The sequence below is a fragment of the Micropterus salmoides genome, unplaced genomic scaffold, assembly GCF_014851395.1.
Source record: "Micropterus salmoides isolate LMB-PRFRI ecotype aquatic unplaced genomic scaffold, ASM1485139v1 Ms_hic_scaffold_9, whole genome shotgun sequence".
In the NCBI taxonomy this organism is placed as follows: Eukaryota; Metazoa; Chordata; class Actinopteri; order Centrarchiformes; family Centrarchidae; genus Micropterus; species Micropterus salmoides.
Genome location: NW_024044681.1, coordinates 9,515,966 through 9,541,111, shown reverse-complemented (window position 1 = coordinate 9,541,111; position 25,146 = coordinate 9,515,966). Strand labels below are relative to the sequence as shown.

Sequence of the window (25,146 nt, the reverse complement as noted above, 5' to 3'; positions counted from 1 at the left end):
AGCTAAATTTAGAGCCGAGCTGAGGGGGTCTTCTCCGGGCCCCTTTCATTATTCATCAGCTGAAAAGGGACCCAGTTCAGTTTCTCCCTTCAGCAGTGAGCCACTGCTCGGTGTTTGTGTTTGTCTGCAGTCACGAAACACAAGAGGAGGAGGAGAAAAGCCAAAGAGAAGGAGTTGTCATGGTGAAATTAATGCAAAGTGGGGTTTCTTACATTTATATATGAAATTTGAGTTTCAAGACTCGCACGAAAACAATACTTCCCCCCCTTAAGTTACTCGTTACTACAACCTCTCTGTGCCTAAAAAGCAACCTACTACATCCTCCTTGTCCTCAAAAAAGTCAAGTTGTTTTTTTTGTATAAGCTGTGTCAGCTAGCTAAACTACAAAATGAAACAGTTGGCCGTTGGAGAAAGTTAACTCTAGCAAATGCTAAATCACTCAGTTACACTTATAAGCACGCTGCGTCAATACTTTAATCACCTTAATTGAGATCTCTGGACAGTCATGGCTGAGCAGTAACTTGTCCTATCAGTCTGTGAAGTAATTACATTAGCTAACGTAGCATTAGCTTAGCAACTAAAGTGAAGACTGTCAACGGGTTCAATATACAGTAGATGATATCTGATATTCAGCTTGGATAGTCAGATGTAGCTTGCCAGCAGTTTGTCGTTCTTACCATAAGTAGACAACAACAGAGCAGTAGAGCTGCAACAATTAATAAAATCTTTAAGTTGTCGACTATTAAATTAATTTGCAATTTTTTTATTGATAATGGATTAATTGGTTTGTCATTTTTTTAAATAAAATGTATTTGATTCCAGCTTCTGAGATGTGAATATGTTCTGGTTTCTGTCCTCCTCTATGACATTAAACTGAAGATCTTTGGGTTGTGGACATAACAATGGGAAACACTGACATTTTTCACCATTTTGTGACATTTTATGGACCAAACAAAACAACTAATCGATTAATCAAGAAAATAATCAAATGAAAATAATCATTTCAGTCCTAGTCAACACTAAACAGAATTCCACTTTTAATGTAAAGTATTGTAATTACCACAATGGTGCAGATATTTTCACTGAATGTGAGCTACAGCTTAGAAAAGTACTAATGGGCCCATTGTGGCTAAAACACTTTCCCCCCCATCTATATTTGATATTTCCTTTGATTGGTACAAATTAAAACCACTACATCTTGCAGCACAGCTTATAATAAGTCTTCTGAAGTCTAATCTTTATACTATGGGCCTAGAAGAACAAAGGATCTGATCTGGATTCAGTTTCATGCAGTACACTGCTAAAGACTTAATGAATATTAAACCTTCAGGGAATGCAACAAAGTTTTTAGATAAAAATGAGAAATGTAAGGAATATTTTGGTTGTATCACACATTCTGTTCATTACATGGTGATTTTCATGCATGATGCCGTAGAAATTGAACAACATCATTATTAACAATCCAGGTAGGATTAAAATCTGCGGCTTACTGGCACACTCACGCAGATATGTGAAAACAAACATGAAAAGGCAGTTAAATTCATCATCACAGCTGCAGTGAACTCCGTGCGATGTGGCTGTAACACGAGGGTTGCCCCAGAAATCTCCAGGCGATGCGTCAGTGCAGCTTGTGGAATGCCACAGGCCGGCTTCCTCCTATTGTAGCTGTCTAGAAGGACCCCCCCCCCCCACCCTTTCTGCTTCCCCCCCTTGGAGGTGAATAGGGAACTCAATGAAACACCAGACTATCCACCCCCACCCAGTCCACACACACACACACTCAACCCACCTCCTCTTGCTGAAAGTACTTTCAGGCGAACACCCTGAGTGTTTTAGTTTGGTTATTATTCAGACTACTAACCGTGTTTTTTCGTGGATCTGACGGCTTGGTTTTGTAATAGAAGGCTGCTTTCTGTGATAAATGTAGCATCGATGTGGGCGGCTGTGGCTCAAGTGGTAGACTGGTGTATGGGTTCAATTCCCAGCTTCCCCCAGTCCAGTCAAAGCGTTGTCTGTGTGTGTGTGTGTGTCTGTGTGTGTGTGTGTGTGTGTGTGTGTGTGTGTGTGAATGTGACAAGTGGTCAGTAGACCAGAAAAGTCAAAGTCCATTTACAACCACTTTAGGGTTACTACCAAGCAGGAAGCTTGCTGAGAAGTGAAGCCAACGCGGAAGTCCGTTAAACCTGCATTCTATTGAACGACCACCGGGGGGCGACTCCCCTGGTTGCAAAAAAGAAGTCTGGTTCCATTAGAAATAATGGTAAAATGAGGCTACTCTTCTCAGCTGATTTACCTCAGCAAACACTTTCCTAATGAGTTTATGGCTTTGTTTTAAGACTGTTGTTTGCTAAGACAAAATTGTCAGCCCTGTTAAAATGACAGTTAACGTGAGTTACAGATGCACCTAGCTAAGCAAGCTAGCTAGCTCCACACTGAGCCGTTTGCTCCACCATCTCTTCCAAATATGGTCACGTCCGTTGGTGCTGGTTGCAACAAATCAACATGGCGACGCCCTAATGGTCAAATGCGAGGCTTCAAAATAGCAGTCCACAAACCAATGGGCGACGTCACGATGATTACGTTCACTTCTTATATACAGTCTGTGGTTACTGCAGAATATATTATTGATTAATCTGCTAATTATTTTCTTAATTAAGCCATTAATTAGTAGGTCTTTCAAAACTATGAAAACAGGCTGTGACTTGTACCAAAGAGTTGACATATTAAACTAGCCGTTTGTCTGACCAGCAGTGAAAAACAATACAAAGAAAAAACTACAAATCTGAACATTTGAACATTTTATTTTTGCCATTTTTGCTTAAATAAATGTCTGAAACGATAACTGATTATCAAAATATAAAGATTAGTGAGCTATTTGTTACAGCTCTAAACAATTTCAGAAAAAAGGAAAGATATATATAACTTTAATAATCTCAATGTAAACACACATTCATAAGTTTTAGTGAACTGAAAGTCACATGGATTTGTTGTTAAGGTTTGGTATGTTTCTGTGGTTTGCATACTGAGGAAGATGTCTGCCCAACATGTCTGCACATTAATAAATCATTTAATTTGTGTGCTTTCCTGCTGATGACCGTTGGGGATTTGTATTTGAGGATTCAGCCGTACACAGTGGAGCTGAGTGTGTCGATTCATTATCATAATTTGGTGGTTTAGCGTCGATCACTTGGCCTTGCTGAGCTACAACCAATGATTACGGTCAATACGTTGTTTGTGTGTCAATCATTTTTGTGCTTATTAAATCAAAAGTTTATTAAGATGTGTGAAAACAGTGACACATACCAATCCTCCCAGAGCTGAACGTGATGCTGCTTATTTAGTCTGTTAAATTTGGTACTAATTTACAATGATGTGAAACGCAGAAAAGCATTTGAGAAGCTCAAACTAGCTAATGCTATTTATTCATAATGACTGAAAGCATTAATGGATAATCAAGATTGCCACTGAGAACAGCAACAGTCAGAGTTAAAGTTGTGACAGCAGTCTGCGATGAATTGCAAAAAGCTGGTTTAACATTTTCATTTAAGTGCATTAAATATTTAACCTATTATAACTATTTTATATCTTTACTCATTGTATATGAATTTGCAGTGAAAAGTAAGATTAATTTTGACATTTTCTATCATCTAACACACGCACCCCTAGACCAGTTTGGACACATTTTAATCATATTACATAATAATAATAATACAGAGTAATTATTACTGGTCTCATTTTGTCAGAGGAGTTGCAGTTATTTTGATTATTGATTAACTTCATGTTAATTATGCTGAATAATAACTGAGGCTCTGTTAAAAACTGACCATTGAACGCTGTGTACGTGTTACTGTACTTTGTGTTCTCGAGGTATTATTACATGTACCAAGAGACAAATGCATATATGTAGCTATTAAATATTGTGGTTATAATTGAGATGATTTTCTGTCTTCTAGACTGATGAGATCTGGGACGTTGAAGTGAATCCTGACTCTGTTTTCTGATTCTGTTTTCTTCAGGCAGACGAAGCCTCTGACGTTTGCAGACTGCATCGGGGATGAGCTGCCAGTTGGGTGGGAGGAGGCGTACGACCCCATCGTCGGCTCGTACTATGTCGACCACAACACCAGTGAGCTTCTAGTCTCTGTTATTCTTAACTGCTCTTTGTCCGACTCTCATCTCAGTCCCGTCTTTAGTCTCCATTTTCACCCCGTGTCATTCATGTTGCTTGTCCCGTGTTTTCTCTCAAGCATTTTCCTGTTACGGAAAATTATGAAGATGAGTTTAACGAGCTGTGTTACTACCCCAATTTTGGAACCAATGGTGAGGTTGTTCTAATGATAACATTGTTTAGCAAAATCTGAAAATGATTCATTGTTAAAGTTAACCAAAATAAATAAAAGTAATGTGGTAAGTCTGATTACTATTACCCCTCATCTCTGATTGGCCAAGTCATGTTTAAAGCTGTTATCTATATTCGACATCTGTTGATTTAAACTACTCAAACAACACTGCAGCACTGATGAACATGTTGGTCTTTAAAATCCCGCCAGATCTAAATCCTCCTCCTCCTCCACTCATTTTCTTCCTCTTCATTTTCTTTTCCTCCAGAGAGCACCCAGCTGGAGGACCCGCGAGCCCAGTGGCAGCGGGAGCAGGAGACCATGCTGCGGGATTACCTGGCCGTGGCCCACGATGCACTCAGTGCCCAGAAGGAGATCTACCAGGTGAAGGAGCAGAGGCTCCGCCTGGCGCAGCAGGAGTACCGGCAGCTTAATGACACGTGGAGGGACAAGTCGACGTCACAGACCAGCTGTGAGTACTGTGGAGGGACTGAAGGAGGAGACGTGGTGTAGTTCAATTCGTTTTAGGTTAGGGCTGATTAACGATTAATTGTTTCAAATTGAAATTGCGATTTGAAAGAACGCGATTAGCTAATCGTGAAGACGCCGATTAAAATGTAGGTTAGTTATATAGCGCATCTGACCCGTTTTAAACAGTTACAGATTCATTCCGTTCTGATCTGCTCGCCAATCACAAGCGAAATGCGCCTCCTGTTACGGTCCTACTCACCAATCAGAACGGGCACAGGGCGTGTACATTTTACAACAACAAACGAAACTGGAGGAAAATGTGGGATAATGGCGCCAGCGAAACCGACAAAGGCTGTGCCGCCGTTTTGGCCAGCGTCATCTCACTGACGTGTTTCAGCAGCGGAGCGTTTAGCCTACACGTTGTTGACTTGTCGTTAATTTGTCATTTTGTGTGCTTCAACTACGGATAAGAGCTCTCTGTGAGACCGTTCCATTACGCTCTGTGCAGTCTAACGTTACATATGCACATGTACACAATCTCAAATCGAACCGTAATCGCAACATCTGGCAGAAAAATCGCAATTACATTTTTCCCCCAAATCGATCAGCCCTGTTTTAGGTATATTTTTGGAAGTGGGAATTGGAAGCAGAATAGAAAAACAAATGCTACTTGGATTTGACAGCGATGTAAGGCGAGCAAAGGTGCTCCTGATGCACGACTTAGCAAAAAATGTCCACAACTATTCAATAAAAGAATAGTGAGAGAGAGAGAAGAAAATCAAACGGAGAAATTAAGGAGAAACAAAGACAAAAACATTTAAAATAAGTAAATTAATTAATATAAAGGGAACATGGAAATATATAAATACAATGAAAGGTAAGAAAAAAAAAAAAAAGATAAGTTAATTAAAGGGGAAAATGAAATATGTAAAATAATTAAAAATAAGAGTAGAAAATTATAAAAGAGGTTGTTGTTGCTTATTGAGTGCTACTGTCCACAAAGCAGTGTGTTTTGGTAAAAAACAAGTTGTTAAAACAAAACGGACCAGATAAGCACCAACAGACTCAACAACCTTTCGTTTAGGCTATTTATTAATTGCAGCAGTCGACAAATTTCTCCTTTTTCAGACTCATGTTTAGCACCAACACAGCTGGTAACAAAACAGTGGTGGCTTATGCTAATTCTGAGTTTATTGTCATATGATGTCATAATATCAGTCATCATGAGAAGGGGAAAGCAGCAGGGCGAGATGATTGGTAGTAGCAGCTTTACGTCGGTGTCGGTGGATTCAGTCGGGGAATCAAAGTAAACCTGTGCGTTCAAGTTTGGTGAATTCAGACACGCGATGTTGTGCTGTTTACAGAGTGGAAAGCACCTGGACAGTACTGTCCCTTTGATGGAAACAAGAGAAAGGAAAATGAGGAAGGAGGAAATGCTTTATAGGTTTCTTTTGACGTCATTTTATTCTTAGATACTTTCTCAGATTTTCCAAGGTCTTGACAGAAGAAAGAAGTTGACGTTTCTCTTCAAATTGCTTCAGCTTAATAGCTACTTACACATTTCCCCACAGTAACTTTGTTTGATGGTTTTGTTTTTCTCTTGCTCCTCTGTCTTCCCTCCTTCGTGTAACACAACCCCCCCCCCACATCTTGAACACCTGTCTTGTCTCTCCACATCTTGCCTTTCTTGCAGTGAATTCCAGATCGTCCTCGTCCAGCAAATACGACCCAGACATCCTCAAAGCAGAAATAGCCACAGCCAAAAGTCGGGTAAGAGCCTCTCCTTCCTACTGCAACCACGTGACCATGTTATCGTACTTGTACTGCGTCTGGCTAATACCTGATCCACTGAACACAAACGTTACTTATTAGGGCTGCAACTAACCATTATATTCTTCGCATGATCTGTAGTTTGTTTGTCCAGAACAAGGAGAAGGTTTTCTCAGAGCACTTGTTTTGTTTTCGACCAACAGTCCCAAAACCCCCAAAATAAAATAATTTACTACAACATAAAACAAAGAAAATCTTCACATTTCCCTAATAAATGATCATTATCAATGTTGGTGGTGTGTTTTTGTTTTGTTTTTTCAACTAATTATTTAAGCTTTGAAGACTCTTATTGTTAGTAGCTGTCATATTTATCCTGTCTACAGCTGAAATAATTTGTTGATTAAGCAAAATGTCATTATTTTTTTCACTATTTACTGACATTTTATTGACTAAATGGTTAATCTGAAAAATAATTAGCAGATTACAGTAAGTCATAATGTAAAGAATCGTTAGGTGCAGCCTTTATTCTGTCTACTACTGCTGCTCCTGTATCTTAGCAAGACTGTGATACAACACAAATGTTGAAATTGTATAACGCCTCGTGCACACTATTTTCAAATCTTAACCAATTTTAAAAACGTGGGATAACACAGACATAACGACATAATTAACTGATTTTTGTTAATATTTTAAGCATAAGAACTCGCGAAACCGGACAATTCAGTCCAGACGCAGGACCACACACTTGGCGTTGATACCAAACAATTTCAGAGTGGTGTTTCCAGGGACTTGGGATCTCACAGAATCTCGTGATCAAACGGGACGTCAGACATGAAACAAACATGGAGGCAGACTGTCGTCGTCAGCTTGTTGCACTTCTGTGTGCTATGTTTTGCACAGAAAAACAAAACAAAAAGCACGGTTTTATACATTTTACATCAACACGTTGGTAACGCTTCCCGGTCAGCTCGCTCTCATTGGCTGTTGCGGGTTTCTGATTGGAAATATCACAATTCAAAATCGGGGAGTTTAAGATTAAGTCGGCTATCGTAAGATTACATCTGTAAAGCCCTCACACTACAGGATCATTTGGACCGATGATCGGTTCTGACCAGCCTCGGCTCGGGATTCCACATTGGCCAGTGTCGTAATTGTATTTTTGTTTTTGTGCGATTCATTTAAACTTAGGTTTTAACAAAGTTCGCATGTATGTATCTACTAAAAAGTACTGTGTGGGTATCCAAAAATATCTAATTCGTTACCATGACACTGTACACACACTGTAGTTTATTTTGACTCATACCCATGTACACTGTCCTGCTGCCCCAAATACTCGCTAGAGCACCAAATGTGGATTCATCCGCCGCTGAAAATAGTCCCCTACAAAAACATCGTTTAATCCTGTTTTAATAACGTGCTGAAAAATGATGAGCTAAAAAATGAAACCATATATTTGCGACCTATTTTTAAAGGTATACATCTTCAGTAAGAACCAATGGGCTTGATGCTGAATGCCACAGACAGGGCAGCGGAGTCAGAAAGTACTGAGAGACGGACCAACACATTGTTGGTTTTGGGCTTTTTAAGGGCTTTTGCAATAACAAAAGTATAAAAATATCACCAGCTGTATTCTTATTTATATTTCAGGAACTAAGAGTTTTTCTCCTCTCTGTGTCTCAGGTGAACAAGCTGAAGCGGGACCTGGCCTGTATGAAGCAGGAGCTGCTGTACAAAGAACAAGGCTTCGAGACCCTCAGAGAGTAAGTGTTGCATCCCGACGTCTTCGCACACACTCGCACTTGTCCCATTGTTTTACCTCTCTTTATCCAAGGGATATTTGCGGTTCATGTATATTCATTTCTGGAAGCTTTCCAGTCTATGCTCCTCCGCCTTGAATCCTTGCCGAAGGGCACTTTGACAGGTATGTTTGTTGACAGCCGACTCTGGGATTTGATCCTCACGCTTTATGCTACCACCAGCTCTCCTAATTTAATTTGACGAGCAAAGCAAGACAGTTATAATCTGACTTGAATAGCAAGTGTATGTGTGACCTTCCCTCAGTCTTTACAGTTTCACTTTCTGCCTGCAAAACACCTTTGACTCACAAGTGTGTGCTGTTTCAAGGCAATCTCCAGCCACCTCCTAAAGGTTAATTGCAATATAATTATCTTGTAATTATCTTACATATTTCTTTATTAGGATTTAGCTTTTTAAACATTTTAGGTAAAACATTTTAAGACATCTTAATTTCTAACCGTAAACAATCGAAACCATTTTCTAAACAAAACAGTGAGAAATGTCCATCGCAGCTTCCAAGAGCCCTAAGGTGACATCTTTTAAATTTCTATATTTGTCCAGAAACAGACCTCTTATCCTTATCTACGACATGATCGCTCAGGCATCACAGGAATGTTGTATAGTACAGAAGGGAGTCAAGACTTCCTGTAATGTTACACTTGCTGGAATTTGGCTTGTTAAGCAACACTGAAATAGTAAATGTGGACATGTTGCTCCAGCCGATGCTAGTTAATTCCATCGCGCTTGCTTATCGCCTCAGTTATTGCCTTGGCATTATCACACATTCCATCCCATCATTAAACACTCTATAAAACGCACCAGTGGAACAACAGCTGAAGAATGTGGATTTAAAGGGAAACACTGCTTTTCTCTGACCTACTTCTCAGAATATGAAGTGAGCTCTTTTGTGTAGAAAGTGTAAGGTGTAGCAGCGAAGCCGTCAGTCAGGAATGTTGATTTGAATGGCGTCCATTCTTCCATTTGTTCTTTTATTTCATACTGCGGCTGTCTGTGATTTCTTGTTTTTGAAATTCACCACGTTGGAAAAGCCAACATGCCGATCCGCCGTTGTTCAATGTTGAATTGGAACAGGAATGTCCGGTCTGTTTGTCTTGCCTCACACAGCACAGCGAGAGTGTCAGGAGGATTAAAGAGTAGCTGAGGCAGAGTGGTTGGACGGCATTCCACCGTACCTTTCCTCTCCTGTTACAGTCATCAGACGGCATCCAACAACCAATCACTGTGTGAAGAAATACGAATAGGCTTAGATTGGAATGCAGCACTCAGTTTCTGATAAAATTTCACAAAATATTGGTGCATGAGAGGGTGTTTTTGTGATGTTTTCTCATATGTAGAACAGAAAAATGACAATTTATTACCCTATATGGCCAAAAGTATGTGGACATCCCTGTTCTTATACTTTAATGCGCTTCTGTTCGGGTCTGTTTTTCTTGGTTTGGGCTGTGTTCCACTGAAGGGTACAGAGACAACATGGGTAACAGTATAAAAACAGTTATACTCCAGACTTTCCTGTAATCTTTGTTTTTTTGCTCAGGATTTACAGATATATGTACATCTTCAGGATGTCCAAAAAGCCAGAGCCAGATCTAATCACCCTACATCAGTGTTGTGGTAAAGTGAGAGCAAATACTGCTAGTAGTACTTATAGCATTACTCAGCCTGTAGAAACAGTTGGACAGTATCCTCTGTGGCTCTGTAGGAGCTTTTTAAGATAAGATATAAGATCATATTGGAAAATTATAACAGAAAACCTGCATTACAATTTAAGAGTTTGACAGTCGTGGATATTTACCAGAAGACACAGTTGATCTTGAACATCATCGGAAGTGTAGCATCCTTTGTTTTTGGAGCTTGACCAAGACTAGAGACTAGAATTCAGGATATGTTTCTCTCTGCTTTGCCAATATTACCTGTTCTTTCTCACAAGCCCCTCAATTTTACGCAAGTGCAGTCCTAAATCAGTCAATTTACTGTCTGTTTAAATAAAAAAAAATCAGTCTCAATTATTAATACCAGCCTAAAAAATCTATTATTAGTAACCTGCCTCTTCAGCTTAAACATTTGCAGACTGTTTGAGGTCAGAGATCACCTGGCACCACACGTGGAGGGATTCTGTTGTGTGTTGACACTTCAGAAAAGCAGGTGTTTACCAAAACGGGAGCAGGAGCTTTGTTTGTCAAGATAAAGGACGGCTCCCCTGACCACGAGACCACGACCGTACCTGAAAGTCCAAGACAGACACTATTTTTACTCATTTAAAATGTACAGTGTAGAATTTCAGAGTCTCTTTTAAAGCGTGTGACTGTCTCTCTCTGTGTTATTGTCTGTTGCGATTTTAATCATAAAAAGGTTCATTACGCAGTTTTCACTCAACATAACTCCATGTTTGAGAAGGACTTAGGGAGGATTACTTGTTCTTTCTGCCGCTCTCCCTCCCTGACTTCCTCATTCTCTCGGTACCTTGTCTCCCTCCCTCCCTCCCTCCCTCTCTCTCTCTCTGTCCTCCCCCTCCTCCCCCTCTTCCCTCTCTGAGGAATGCGGAAGGACCTGTTATTCACTTGACTTGCTGATGACAGGGTTTACATAGGCGCTGCTGCCTCTGATGGCTGTTCTCTCTCCAGCAGCCGGGTCTGCCCACAGCCAAAAACAGGATCGCATGTGTTTTACCTACAAGTTACAAGTTGAGCAAACATTTGATCTTGTCCTCGGAGTGATGTATGTGAAAAGCATTTTACCTGCGAAGCAATCTACGTTTACATTAGCATTTACAGGTTACCTAACCAATGTCTAAGCAACAGGAGAATGGCTAAACCTCTTTCTTCCTCTTATTTTATTATTATAGCCATTTTCTGGTGTGCACAGGTGGAGGACAGACAGCCCTGTTTACTCTGCTTAGTCACCTCCTGTTATACATGAACACCTTGTACGCTTTAGTTGCTCTCATTAACATTTTCCACTTTTCTGTTGTCAGACACTTGAACAAGTATAAAATCGGAATTTCGTTGTCACTAATAGGGTGACCAGATGAGAATGGGCGTAGAAATCAAAACACAACGCTAAAATTAAATATTTTTGTCTGTCATAAGGAAAAACACAACAACTGTGTAATGTAACAGTGAGTAAATCATGATCTTTTACCATTTCATCAGTGCAGTGTCACATCTGTCTACGCAACGCGCATGTTGGGTTTCTGTAAATAATATCGGTCTAGACCTTCTCTTTTATTAGCGCTGTGAGATAATTGTTGATGTGAATTGGTGCTATATTAAAAAAAAAAAAAAAAAAAGTAATTGAATTAAAGATGTTTCCGCCGTGGCTGCCTGAAGCTACACTTTCCCTGTCCTCGCGACTGTAACTTCAACTAACCACAAGAAAACAAAAAGGGGAAAACCGCACGAGTGTTACAACGCTGTTGACACAATATACAGATAACCTGCAACCCCTGCTGGAGCAAGAGACCTACACAACGATTCAGTATTAAATCTTTAACTAGGCCTTATTTTAATTAGGTCTAATTTTCAGGACAAACCGGTCAGGAGTCAGGACAACTACTCGTAATTCTTGCCACTGAGAACCTTCTAAGGACCGAGTACAGTACCTGCAGTTGTCATTGATTTGGTTTCCTCAAAAAAAAGAAGGTATTGCATCTGATTTCAAGCTGCTGGGAGGCGTTACTCACCTTTACTAAATGTGGGATTGCTTTGAGAGTGAATTGTTGGGAGTATGAATTGTGCTGCAGGAGGTTGTTTAATCCTATCTTTTGTGGAATTTCGCTCAGCACCATCAGATATCAAAAGGAGATCACATAGAATAGCCTAAATGTGTGTGATTTGGTTAAAGACAGAGTCCAGAAGTCTTTCCCACTTTCTCAGTCAGAACCTAATAAATGCCTTAGGGCAGATGTTTTTTTTTATGCATTTGGTCTGAAGTTAAGTCAAACAGCAATAGTAGGCTATGAGAGGCCCACAGTTGAGTAGCATGTAGCTGCAGTACCGGAGGCTGGATTTTCAGTCTATGGACTGGAGTAACTCCTTGACTGAGTAACTATGTTACTCTTAAAGGTGTTGACAGTCCCCCACCCCCCCACCCGATGCTCCTTACCCTAACTGATGGTGAATGAGCTGATCTGTGCTGATTGCTGAAACCCTACTGCAACTTACAGTGTTCTTGATCATTATCCAAACTGACCTTCATCTCCTGTCTCTTTCCCTGCCTTTCCCTCGCTACCTCGCCCCTCCCTCTCTGGCTCTGCCCCCTCCCTCTGACTTCCAGGATTGACCAGAAGGTGTCCAACAGCCCGTATGGCTACAAGCTGCAGGAGGCACAGGCTATTCTCAGCGAGGTCCGCTCCATCCGGGACGCCATCAGCTCTGGGGAGAAGGAGAAACAGGAACTCTTGCAGGTTAAAAGACATTTGTTATGGAAGGAACAAACAGTAGAAGCCAAGTCGGGCTCAGCTTGGTAGCACAAGTTCAGCTCGATGTTTAATAATTTAAATACCAAGCACATTTTTTTTGACTCTTTAGTAACTGAATGTAGTAATTTATGAAGTTAGGTAAGTAAATAATAGCAGGACCAATAGAATAGGTGTTTCAAATAAGGGGTCAGATCTAAAATCAAATTCAATGCATTTGGGCCTTATTCGTTCCCTGCAGGATTTCACAAAATGCACAATCTTAGCTGTTAACACAAATTCTACAAATCCTCGTGAATTCAGCGCAACTTGTAATTTTGACCAATCAACGCAAATTTCACCTATCACAGCCATTTCCAGCAAAACGTTGTCATACGTCAGCCAGCTCGCTTCCTTGTTTACAAGTCGCAGCAGACATGTGTGATACTAACGTCTCACATTTGCCTACAAAAATAACAGCAAAGGACCGTGAGACAGTATCCGGATCTTTACCAAAGAGGGGTTAACTGTTTTGCAAAACGTGCGCTATTGTGTTCGAACACAAAGACAAACGCTTTGCCGCAGAGACTGGCAGAAACACATAGAGGACGTCAGATATGATAAATCACTGAGACACAGGCTGTTTTATTCCGGTCAGTTGCAAGCTCTGACAGAATCAAGGGAAGTTGGTAAAAAAATATGCGGTTAGAAGAAACGTTAGGGTAGTTTATCACAGAGTGATGGGCGTAGCCTACTCTCTTGTTTGCATGATACTGAACTCTGTCTGTGTGTGATTTAAGAACATAGGTTAGGAATGAAAAAGTCTACAAGTGTTTAATCAGAATCAGAAGGAGCTTTATTGCCAAGTCGTGTTTTACACATACAAGGAATTTGCTGTGGTGTTAAGGTGCTACACGCAGACAGACATACAGCTGACATAAATAGATGTAGAAATATATAAATATGTAATAAAAAAATGCAAGTTATACAAGAATAACAGAAGAATAGAGAAAAATAATACTGAAAATATAAAAACATAACAACAACAATTTACAATTAACAACAAATATGTGCAATGTGCCAGGTTCATGCATGATATGACATGAAATGATATTTACATGTGCAGAGACGATTGTATTATTTGGGGGGGGTCCCGGGCCTTGTAAATGAGACTAGCTGCAGACAGGTAGAAGCTGTTTTTGTGGCGAGAGGTTTTGGTCCCGATGGACCGCAGCCTCCTGCCAGAGGGGAGAGTCTGGAACAGTCTGTGTCCGGGATGGGAGGCGTCAGTTGCAATCTTTCCTGCTCGCCTCAGAGTCCTGGAGGCGTGCAGGTCCTGAAGTGATGGAAGATTGCAGCCAATCACCTTCTCTGCAGAGTGAATGATGCGCTGCAGCCTGCCCTTGTCCCTGGCAGTGAGGATGCACTCGATGATGGCGGTGTAGAAGTGCACCGTCATTGTCTTTGGCAGGCTGAACTTTTTCAGCTGCCGCAGGAAGTACATCCTCTGCTGGGCCTTCATGGTGAGGGAGGTGATGTTCAGCTCCCACTTGAGGTCCTGGGATATGATGGTGCCCAGGAAGTGTAAGGAGTCCACAGTGGTGACCGAGGAGTCACACAGGATGATGGGGGAGGGTGGGGCTGGGCTCTTTCTGAAGTCCACGACCATCTCCACTGTCTTCAGAGTGTCGAGCTTCAGACTGTTCTGGCTGCACCAGGTCACCAGATGGTCGATCTCCCACCTGTAGGCGGACTCATCCCCACCTGACAAAAAAGCCAGGCGAAATCCTGGAGGGACTGCTTTTTGAAAAAGTACCTTCTTTTGTTCTTATAATTTGTTTTTGTAATATCTTGTCTCATCTCTCTTATCTAAGACTGAATTTCTGCCAAAAAACCCGAACTCGAACATGAGAGGAGCAAACTTTAGTACAGATCTGTTGTGTGTTGTCTGTTGTGCATTGTTTAAAGGTTGCCGAAGGCAGGATGATGAGGAGACAGATAATCCACATACTGACAGCTGATACCAAGAGCCACGTGGATCATGTCAGAAATTATAGCAAGGCCACATCATGATGTGCATCTTTACACACAAAGAAAAAGATTTAATGTGGCTCTAGTTGGGACAATTTGAATTACAGTGACACATTTCATTTTCTAGTCAAAGCACAAGATGTAGTCTTCATTTTCATTCTTCGTAGGTAAGTCAATGTCACCTGCACAACAGCACCAACTGAGTTTTGCTTTGTCCAAGAGCACCTCAGAAGGGCACCAAGTCCTTGTAAACAGCTTCCAGGTCCCTCTGCTGCTCTATTTTGAGAGATCGGTTTGGGTTGTGGGGATAAATGAGTGGGGATGGAAGGTAAACACAACACATCAGTTGACCCTGAACAAAAGGTTTATTGTGTTCTTTTGAAAAACGGCTGTTCTGTTCCTGAGCTGCTTTCGTTCGTTCCTGAAGCAAGGAAAACACGACAGACTGTGAGGCGAGGAGATGAGGATGTCTCTCTGGAGAGTCTGTACGCTTGTTAAAACTCTTAAAAAATGCCAGATGTACTAAAGGAGATTTAGTGAGGCTGCATGGAGGCAGGTGGTGTTTTAGTGTCGCAGCTCAGTCGTTGTGATGACAGCCTGTCCAGTCCACTCAGGAGAAGATGTGCGCTGTGTTTGGGATCAGGATCAGTTTCAGATGAGTTCCTTGGAAAGTAAAAACAATTTTGCTGATGGCGTTTTGGTTTCATTTCCTTTGTAGCTCATGCTCATAAACTCTTGAGTACCTCTGAGTGGGTTAGTGAGGGTGAGGTCGGAGCTTAATTTCTAATCACTATTTGTCCTTTATTGTGTATGACAGCATCGCAGTGCAGCGTTAACTCATCTATACTTCCATCATGCAAAGTGCATTAAAGTTATCTGCAGAGTGGAGACGGACAGGATATGTGTTTGCTGCAACACGCTACGGTTGCAACAACCGTTAAAGAAGAACGATATACCAAACATGACCGTGATCATTCCTCTGGGTGCAATTTTAGATTTCAGTCCTATAAAACATTTTTATGTTTCTTAACAGTGCAGATGTTCTTTGATGCTCCAGACACACACAGGACTGGACGGCATATTGAACAGTAGAACATTTTTGACAGTGTCTATAAATGTTCTATTACAGTTTTTAGCATTTTAGTCTCCATTTCTAAATGAAAATGCCTCAGTGTTGACAATATTCCAACTTACATCCCCATATTTACATATAGATTTAAAATTTCAGGTCTTATCAGGCAAGTCTGGCTGCAGATTTGTTTGGAGCGAGAGGGAGGAGAGCGTATTCAATAATACATAATCTCCTCTGTGGACTCCTCTCTGCCTCCCTCGCTCCCCCTTTCTCCCCCTTACCATCTGCAGCTGACAGCTCAGTCTGTGAGATTGTCTGTTCACATATGTGTTTGTGTGTCTTTGCATCTATTTGTATCTGCATTGAGTGTGAATGTGTTGTTGTATATCTGCAAGTCATTTGCACTTCTTAATACTTGATTGCTTAAATTTAGAGAGATGGACAACTAGAGAAAAGAAAAAAGAGTTTCAGTGTATTCTTACAGATAGACCTCACTAACTAACTGCAACAATTAATTCTGTTCTGTTCATTAGAGGATTGATAGAACTCAATTTTCAAAAAAGCCAAAATACTGAACATTCCCCAGTTCCAGCTCCTCAATTGTGACGATCTTCAACTTTTCTTTCTCTTATGTGATAAAAATCCAAATATCTTTGGGCAAAAAAAGACATTTAAGACGTCACGTCAATGTAAAAACAATTATTTATGGTAAACAATTAATTAATTGTAAAAAGAATCAGCAGATTCACCGACATTTTGAGCCAGATGTTTTACCCGGGCGCTTAAAAACCTAATAAGCTTTCTTTTCCTTTCACAATCATTTCATCAGACATTTCCTGGACAGGATGTAATTTGGTACTAATCATAGGGATATGGAGACAGCATTCAATTAGTACACTACCAATTCATTAAATCCAATTTATCGCTATTATTTAGACCGTCTTTACCTCAGCAGGTCTGCTGAACATGCAAAAATCAGAAATGTGTCTACAGGCCAACATACAATTCAGTGGTGATTTTTGAGTAATGAAATCTTTTAAATGTAAAATGAAACACCTACCTCGGGCTGCCATTCTGTACCTTTAACCTGAAACATTGCTAACTCAGAGATCAGATATTACACATCATCAAATAACTGAAACACTACTATTATCATACAGGTGCAATGATATTTTCTTCCCCATCTGAAAAGCAACAATATGTGCATTCAACAGCAAGCTTCAAATATACGAGAGATTCATCACAACTGGCCACAACAGATTTGGTAGCTCGATAAAGCTAAAAGTCATCAGTATTCCCCACTTATGTTGTATCTTCATAATAATAAACAATCAGCAGGCTATAAACCTGTTGTCTTGAAGTCAATTCTCTCCATCTGTTGAATGACAGACTAAGGTTGACTCGTGTTGTCCCCCATGCTTTCTTTCATTGTCTCCCCTCTTCACTGATCAGAAAACTAAATTCTCTAAAGGAAAATCCCCTCCTGCTCCCTTTTAACTGGCTCACGTACTATTCGCTGTGAAACTTTGCCTGGGATAATGTAAACAGTATTTTATTGTTAGTGTGTCCTTTCTTGATCACGTCCTGTTTTTGTACTCTGAGAAGTTGCCTGCTGCAGTGTCCCAGTTTCCCCCTGCAGATCATTCATGTTTTGATCCGCGTAATCTCCAGCAGCCCTGTTTGCCTCTTCTGTTCATCCAGAAACTGGCAGTGTTGAAGGACGCTTTCCAGCTGGACTCGGGCTCCCAGCAGGAGCTGTGGGGCAGCAGTCCCTCGCTCGCCAACTCGGAGCTGTCCATCCCTCGGCTCTACTCCGACGCCGGCTCCCAGACTGACATCCCGGTTGAGGTGAGTTTTTACATAATTATTCAAATTTCCTCTGAAAACATATTTAAATGATTATGGTGTGATTTTTGCAAGGATTTGTACCAAACAAAGATGGTTTCTCAAGTCTGTACATTATGATGTGTAGGCCAGGATGTCTCTGCAGCGTGACAATATTTTAAAGTAACAATTGTATTTTGCCTTTAACAACTATTGCACCTCCTGCAGTGTGAAAATTACACTAGGCCATAGTGAGATTTCTATTACAGTATATTTCAATCAAGCGGGAGGCTTCTGGTCAGAGAACTGTCAAACGCAGAAGTCCCTTAAACCTGCATTCTATCGAACGGCCAGCACCGACTCTTCTGGTTGCAAAAAGAAGTCTGGTTCCATTAGAAATAATGGGATAATGTTGCTACTTCTCAGCTGATTTATTACCTCAGTAAACACTTTCCTAATGAGTTTATGGTCTCAGTCGCTAGCTTCAAGTCTTCTTCAACACAGCATGGTGTTGCTTTAGTAAATTATGGTCCCATTTAGAGGAAAATAGCCCATAAAGCAGAGTATGCTTCAGGGCAGGATTATCTGTGATTGACAAGTCGTTACAATGGCGACCTGTCAGTCAGGCTAGAGCAGACTCGTACCCCACGGCACTGTGTAAATTTAACCAGCGGCGTTGAAAAAGCTTATTAGGAGTTGGCTGTTCACTTTCTCTGGTGAGTACATTTAGTTTTAAGTGTTGTTCGCTAGACAAAAAGCTTTCATACACATTCATGCATCAGTATTAACAATCAGAAAATATCCTTTAAAATAATATATCAGCTAGGGGATATTTTCTACAGAACAAGTACTTTAGTACTTAAGTACATTTAGTTGATAATACTGTGCTTTTCCTCATGATTTTGAATGTAAACTTTAACTTGAGTGTTTTGACATTGTTGTATTGGTACTTTTATTTCAGTAAAGGATCTGACCAGTGGTGATGAATTAGTGTGTCAGCGTCTACCATGTCATTGTGTTAATGTTGTATTGTGTTTGTATTCAGTTCATGACCAGCACAAACAAACTGGCAGAGAAGGTTCGTCTGAGTCTGAAGTACGAGGAGGCCAAGAGAAGGTGGGCGTCGTGTGTGTGTGTGTGTGTGTGTGTGTGTGTGTGCGCGTGCGCGCGCTTCACTGTTGTTTTGTCCTGTGTAGATTAGATTTAGCATTTGAAGATCTAAAAAAATTCAATTTGATTTTTTGTTAGCGAACGCTCTGAGTAATCTGCCACTAAAGTACTGAGAGAAATAGAAAAATTAATAGACTAATTTTACTGTGGAAATCTGCACGATGCTCAACACAGTACCCATAATGCCTCCTGAGCGTTAAACATCTGAGCGGACTATGCTCAAGATTAACACTTTAAGGCGAGACACGGCATGCCAATTTTAAGATTTTGGGCTACTTTGCTTCCTTAACGTCTTCTTTCACACTAGTCCAAAATATACATTTATTAGTTTATTTTATTACAGTTTGTCTGCAGATTTCTCCTAAAAGTTAGCTTTGTAACGTTATGTGTCCTCCCGCTGTCGCTGTCTGCATTATATCACCAGTACCGTTGGAAAGCTCTCTCCCTCCTGCACAACACTGTCGGATCCAAATATAATCCTTTCCTTTGTACCAGCAACCAATCCTAAAAGTACAGAGGCGGATTTAAGCTAAGTGTGAAATTATTGACGCTGTCAATATTGATTGTCATTGAAAATGTGTAGAATTTTACAATATTTGTCTTTACAGGCCGTTTTCTGAGACTAAAATCTCCACTTCAGCAGCACTTGCATGCACCAAACTTTCCAGTCATATTGCTGATTTTATTCTGAAGGTTTTTACTGAGGGGTTTGTTCATATTTCATTCATAGCATGAATTATGGGACATTTTATTCCCCAAAAACAGGTAAAAATTAGTTTTTTTTAATGCCTGTTGACAGTAGTTTTTAATTTGTGAAATAATAAAAAGAGATATCCAAAATCCCCTCTCTAAAAACATTTGAGTATAATGTGTCAACAAAATAAAACAGTAATTTTGAACCTGACTTAATCCATTATTCAGATCAGGTCAGTTCTTGAAATAGATTTCATTAGATGCTGCCTCATTTCCCTATTTAAACATAACATTTCAGAAAATCTGTAATACAAAAAATATTGTCTTCATGTAAGTTATTAACTAGGAAAGTTTCATGGTGGTTTGATATCTATTAGTTAATTTTTTTTTACTCACCTGCAGTGTCTCACCTTAGAGGAGGATATGTGTGTTAATTATTCATCCATTTGTCAAGGTGGAATTCTTGTCCTCTGTAGGAAATGTGCACAAAAGTCATGTGACCGCAGTCTGAATCCAAATTTGTCTGCTATAATTCAGTCTCTAAAATCTGTTTCTCCTTCTTTGCTTTCTCCTTCACTTCATTCTCCACTTCTGCGCAACATTCCTGTCCTGCTTGCCTCTCCTTCTTCTTCTTCTTCTTTCCCCTTGCCCTCACAGAATCGCCACCATTGAGGTTCAGATCGCCAAGCTAGACAGCGAGGCGTGGCCGGGGCTGCTGGACCCGGAGCGAGACCGCCTCATCCTCATTAACGAGAAGGAGGAGCTGCTGAAGGAGCTGCAGTACGTGAGTCCCCGTCAACGCTTGGAGCCCAACGACGCTGAGAAGCTGGATGCTGAGAAGAAACGCCTGGAGAGAGACCTGCAGGCCGCCAGAGACAACCAGAGCAAGGCTCTGACTGAGAGGTGGGGCTGAATATAAGTCTCTGCACTAATCAGTCTGTCCACCATTAGGATCTCACAGCATAGATGTACAGTCAGAGCTCTTTAAATCAATCTCAGAGCAAAGCACATAATTCCTGACACCTCATGACTTGAGTCTGAAACTTTTTTTTTATCACTTATGAATTGGGATTTGGATTTTAATTCAAATTGCTAAGTAACTAAAGGCTAAAATAACTCCAAGTCTAAGATGTCTAATGCCTTTTTTTGGCTGAGGAGTCAGAAACACTACTGTTTTTAGTGGCAGCCTAATTCATGTTCACAACCTGTAGCTACAGCCTGGAAATGAGATGAGCGGTAGAATATATGAATCTGACACATTACACGAACAGCTGTAGACGTCATCAGCTACTTACTTCAAATACTGAAGGTCCTGATTCAGGACTATGAAACTGAGCAGACTAAAATATTGATCTGATATGAATCAATGTTTAACTGGGAGAGTCAACACTCCAGCTCTCCCTGTCAAACTGCAAAAACACCCGCAGCTGTACAGTGGTGTTACAGAGCGTCTTCTCACTCGCAAACAATCTTTGGCTACAGAGAACTGACAAATTGACAAACAAACCTGATCTGAAAGTAAGAAGCCTGCTCACTAAATGTTTTTTCTGTTGCTCTTTGCTAATAGGAAAGAGTGAGAAGACAATACGTTTGAAAAGAGATTCATTAGCACGGGAGTAGGGCTGCAGCTAACAATTGTTTTCATAATCAGTTAATCTGTTGATTATTTTCTTGATTAATTGATTAGTTGTTAGGTCCAGAAAATTGTGAAAAATGATGATCAGTGATTCCAAAACTGAGATTATGTCCTCAAATGTCTTCTTTTGCCCACCGCACATATATATTTAGTTTATATACTCTACAGTTAATATATTTAAACCCCCCAGAAAATATTCACATTTGAGATTTAAATCATTTAAATCAGAGGATTTGGACATTTGTTTCTTTAAAAAAAGGACTCGATTATCAAAATAGTTGGTGATCAACTTAATTTTTATTTTTAGTTGACAACTAATTGTCTAAATCTACTAATTGTTGCAGCTCTACATAGGAGCTTAACAAATCCAGCAATTTTACAGACTTGGAACCGGATCCAAAATGGGAACCAGCCATTGGAACTCAGCCCTATTTATAATGTTCAGAGGTCCAGATTGTCTTCCTATTTTTGTCAAGAACCGGGACCAGGTTGCATCAGCTAGATGCTAGCAGAAATCTCAAGTTCTTTCTACTAGCTAGTTTCAAATTAATTTACGAAATTGGAAATTAGTATCCACTTAGCAATTTGGAATTTAAGGTATATTTTGTAATTGTTTGACATGTAATTTAATGGTATGTCTGTGATGACATTGATTAATTAAGGTTCTCAAAATCAGTTTGACGAGTGGAGCCTGCACTCCATAAATCTAGTGTACAGATATTACGGTGAGGCTCAGGTCAGATATGTGAGATACTGTATTCCATATGACTTTTTCTTCTCTGTACCGTGGAAGGATCCTCTATCCTATCCTATCGATTTGTTTTTATAAAAAGCTACTTAAGAACTAGTTTGTTTGGCACAAAGTGTTTTAATTCAGCGAGGTGTAAATCTCCAACTAGTTAACTGGGCCATTAAGAACGACTGGTGCAACTTGCCACTGGCGACCTTGACTAGTCCTTGTATTGACAAAAGACAACAATTTGTTAATACAGTAGTTAATATAATGATATTAAGGCTGACATAGGACCACTCTGTTTTTATAGTCTTACTACAAGTCTAAAGGTGGACTGAAGACGAGCGTCATGGAGAAGGTTAGAGCAGCTGATGACAGCGGTGTGATGTGTGTAACTGTGGTCATTATTGTGTCATCTGCTGATGAAATGTTTGACCTTTACTTCTGTTTGACTCCTTTGGCCTTTAGAGACGTCAAATCTCCCTGATAATTATTAAGAGTTAGAGATGAAGATGACAGTTCCTCCTCTCCCTCTACTTTATCCCCCCTCTCTATTTCCAGTGTTTTATACCTCCATGTTCTCTCTGCTCTGTTCTTCTAAAACTTTATTTCTCTCTCCATTCTTAAATAGCTGCAGGCAGCAAACCAGAACCACCAAGATCCTGCGTCTCTCTCCCCCTCTTCCCCTCTAACAGAACTCTTGTTGTTCGGTGTTCAGGTCAGACTCTACCTGAGCTCAGTCTCTCTTTGTGACTCATCTCCTGTTCCTGTAACCTGAGTGGCTGCAGACTCTGGCCACAAAAAGAACCTCTTGTAGTCCACCTACAAATAACACAAAGTTGTCAAGACACACACTGACACAAGAAATATGCACACACCCGTATTTAGTGTCTGCAGGCTCTGAAGATGTCAAATCCACAGAATCGGGGTCCTTGACTACGGCAAAGTAATTTGTTTTGGAGGTTTTAAAGGCTCTATACGCCTACGCAGGTATTATCAGGTATTCTGACTCAGGCTGAAGTTGTGCAAAACCTTGCTGGGCATTGTGTGAGGATATAATTCGATTCAATTTTATTTATATAAGAATAATAAGACATAATAATGTCAAATGTGTAAGATGTTGTTGTTTTCTGAAAAACATCAAAATTAGAGGGAGGCACACAAAGAGTCAGTGTGAACGCACCCCGAAAAGAGCTCTAATCAGGAAAAATAAGTGGAAAAAATGGTTGTTGGTGCTTTTGTAAAATCACACCCATATTTTATCATTATCATTGGAAAAAATACCTCCGGACACCTTTTCTGACAACCCCAAATTTGACCTGAAACCGGTGTACACGAGTTAATTTTGCGAAGAAAGAGATGCAATCTGAAACACACCTGAAGGTAGTCGACCAAAGGACGAAGAGACCAGATAAGTGCAGCATCACTGCATTTATTCTGTACTTTGCATTTCACCCTCTGCGTCTACCAACACATTATTCTCTTGTGGTGATGACGCATCACAAGATCAGAGCTGGTATTACATATATATTCACGCAGTACTATGGGACCCTGGCCAATTAGAGTGAATTGCCATTCACTGGCACTTTCGGGCCTGTAAGGCCTGTTTAGACAGGAAGCCTATGATGCGTCTAGTAATTAATTTTTAATAAAAGACAGGGGGAGCAACATGCGGGCGAAACCAAATGAAACTTTCGCAATCGTGCTCGTCCCACTCACACGCCCGCCCACTGCCATTGAGTTGAATTGTGTTGAACTGTTTTTCTACGCTTGTAAATTTCCTGAATTTATTTTTTACTGTTTCCTTGAAGTCAGGATAGGGTGTACCCACAATGACCTTCGCTGAATTCGAATAACTTTACACAGCTGGAGTGCCACTTTTGGACGCTGGTCCACAGCTAAACTAAACACCAGACCTACTCACAGATAGTTAGTTAGTGTACTTAACTGAACTAATGTCACGTGTAAACTTACCAACATTTTAAAGGTAGTAGCTATAGTATTTAGTCATGAACTCATAATAATTTCTAGAAGATAAGTTTAAATGTTTTCTGCAGCCTATAAAGAAAATACAGTTGCACCTGCAGGGATTCGGTAGTGCACAGAAGCCGTAGCCATGGTTACTAACCTGACGTTTACTCGCGGAGCGTTCATCTGTTCTCATGGCGAGCAAAGTGCGACCCCATGGATATTATTATATATAATATTGTAATATTTTTAAGATACTGAAGTTTTGATTTCCAGGAGCTGTAAGTCATATTCATCAAGATTAAAACAACAACAACAAGAAATATATATTTCACTTTATATGTAATGAATCTAGAATATATAAAAGTTTAACTTTTTGAATGAAATTACAGAAGAAAATCAACTTTTTCTTGATATTCAATTTTTTTGAGACGCACCTGTAATAGATGTCTTTTTTTGCGATCTACTGGCCCAGAGGACACTTAACGTTGGACACTGCCAGCAGCTGTCTGTAACCCGATCAAAGGCTTCCCGTCTTTGGCCTGTTTCCATTCAAACCTTGGATCATAGTAACAGCTGTTAACGGACTGGTTTCTAATGAACAAAGCTCATACAAACAAATGACACCGCTGTCACCTGAACACAAAGCAGCTGCTCATAATACCTGAACGCATCGCTGTTGTCATGTCTTGTTAGCTTTTATTTCCAGGAGCTCACACCTCCAGCGTTGGCAGAGATTATGTTCAGTGTTTTTTGTTTTGTCATTTGGTTACTCGTCTTTTATTTAAGTGTTTTAAAGATGCTTTACACCTGAAGGATTGTAGCTAACTGGAAAATGAAACTATACAATTTTTAAATGTTTACCAAATAAAATAAAAAAATAAAATATATATGTATATTTTCAGGCTGCGACTTCACTGCAAGAGGAACAAGCTGGTCAGAGAGCTGGAGGAGATGGTTCGACTGGCCACATCACTACATACTCAACTCAAAAGGTTCGCTCATTTCATTTCTATTATTATCTTAAATATCTTCACAACTTTATTATTATTTCTTGTAACAATAAAATTGCACTCACCAATTTGCTGAGATCTGGCAACATGGTGACAGAACAGAAGTCTCTTACAAAGTTGTTGATGATTCACTGAAGAGGAATCATTTTATTGCATTCAAAGCAGAGGTGATTGCATTTAACCTTTAATGACAAACATTTGCTAAAGAACGAAA

At 40.2% G+C, this 25,146-nt stretch overlaps 1 protein-coding gene across 1 annotated transcript in view; it reads left to right on the top strand.

Annotated features, from left to right (window-relative positions):
* wwc1 (WW and C2 domain containing 1) overlaps window positions 1-25,146 on the top strand; it is a 67,557-nt gene that overhangs the window by 12,854 nt on the left and 29,557 nt on the right. The window contains exons 2-10 of the mRNA XM_038707605.1: window positions 4,017-4,126; window positions 4,609-4,812; window positions 6,505-6,581; window positions 8,262-8,341; window positions 12,672-12,801; window positions 17,597-17,743; window positions 18,765-18,835; window positions 20,240-20,485; window positions 24,825-24,914. Of these exons, the coding sequence (XP_038563533.1) occupies window positions 4,017-4,126; window positions 4,609-4,812; window positions 6,505-6,581; window positions 8,262-8,341; window positions 12,672-12,801; window positions 17,597-17,743; window positions 18,765-18,835; window positions 20,240-20,485; window positions 24,825-24,914 (1,155 nt within the window). The remainder of the gene's footprint in view (window positions 1-4,016; window positions 4,127-4,608; window positions 4,813-6,504; window positions 6,582-8,261; window positions 8,342-12,671; window positions 12,802-17,596; window positions 17,744-18,764; window positions 18,836-20,239; window positions 20,486-24,824; window positions 24,915-25,146) is intronic.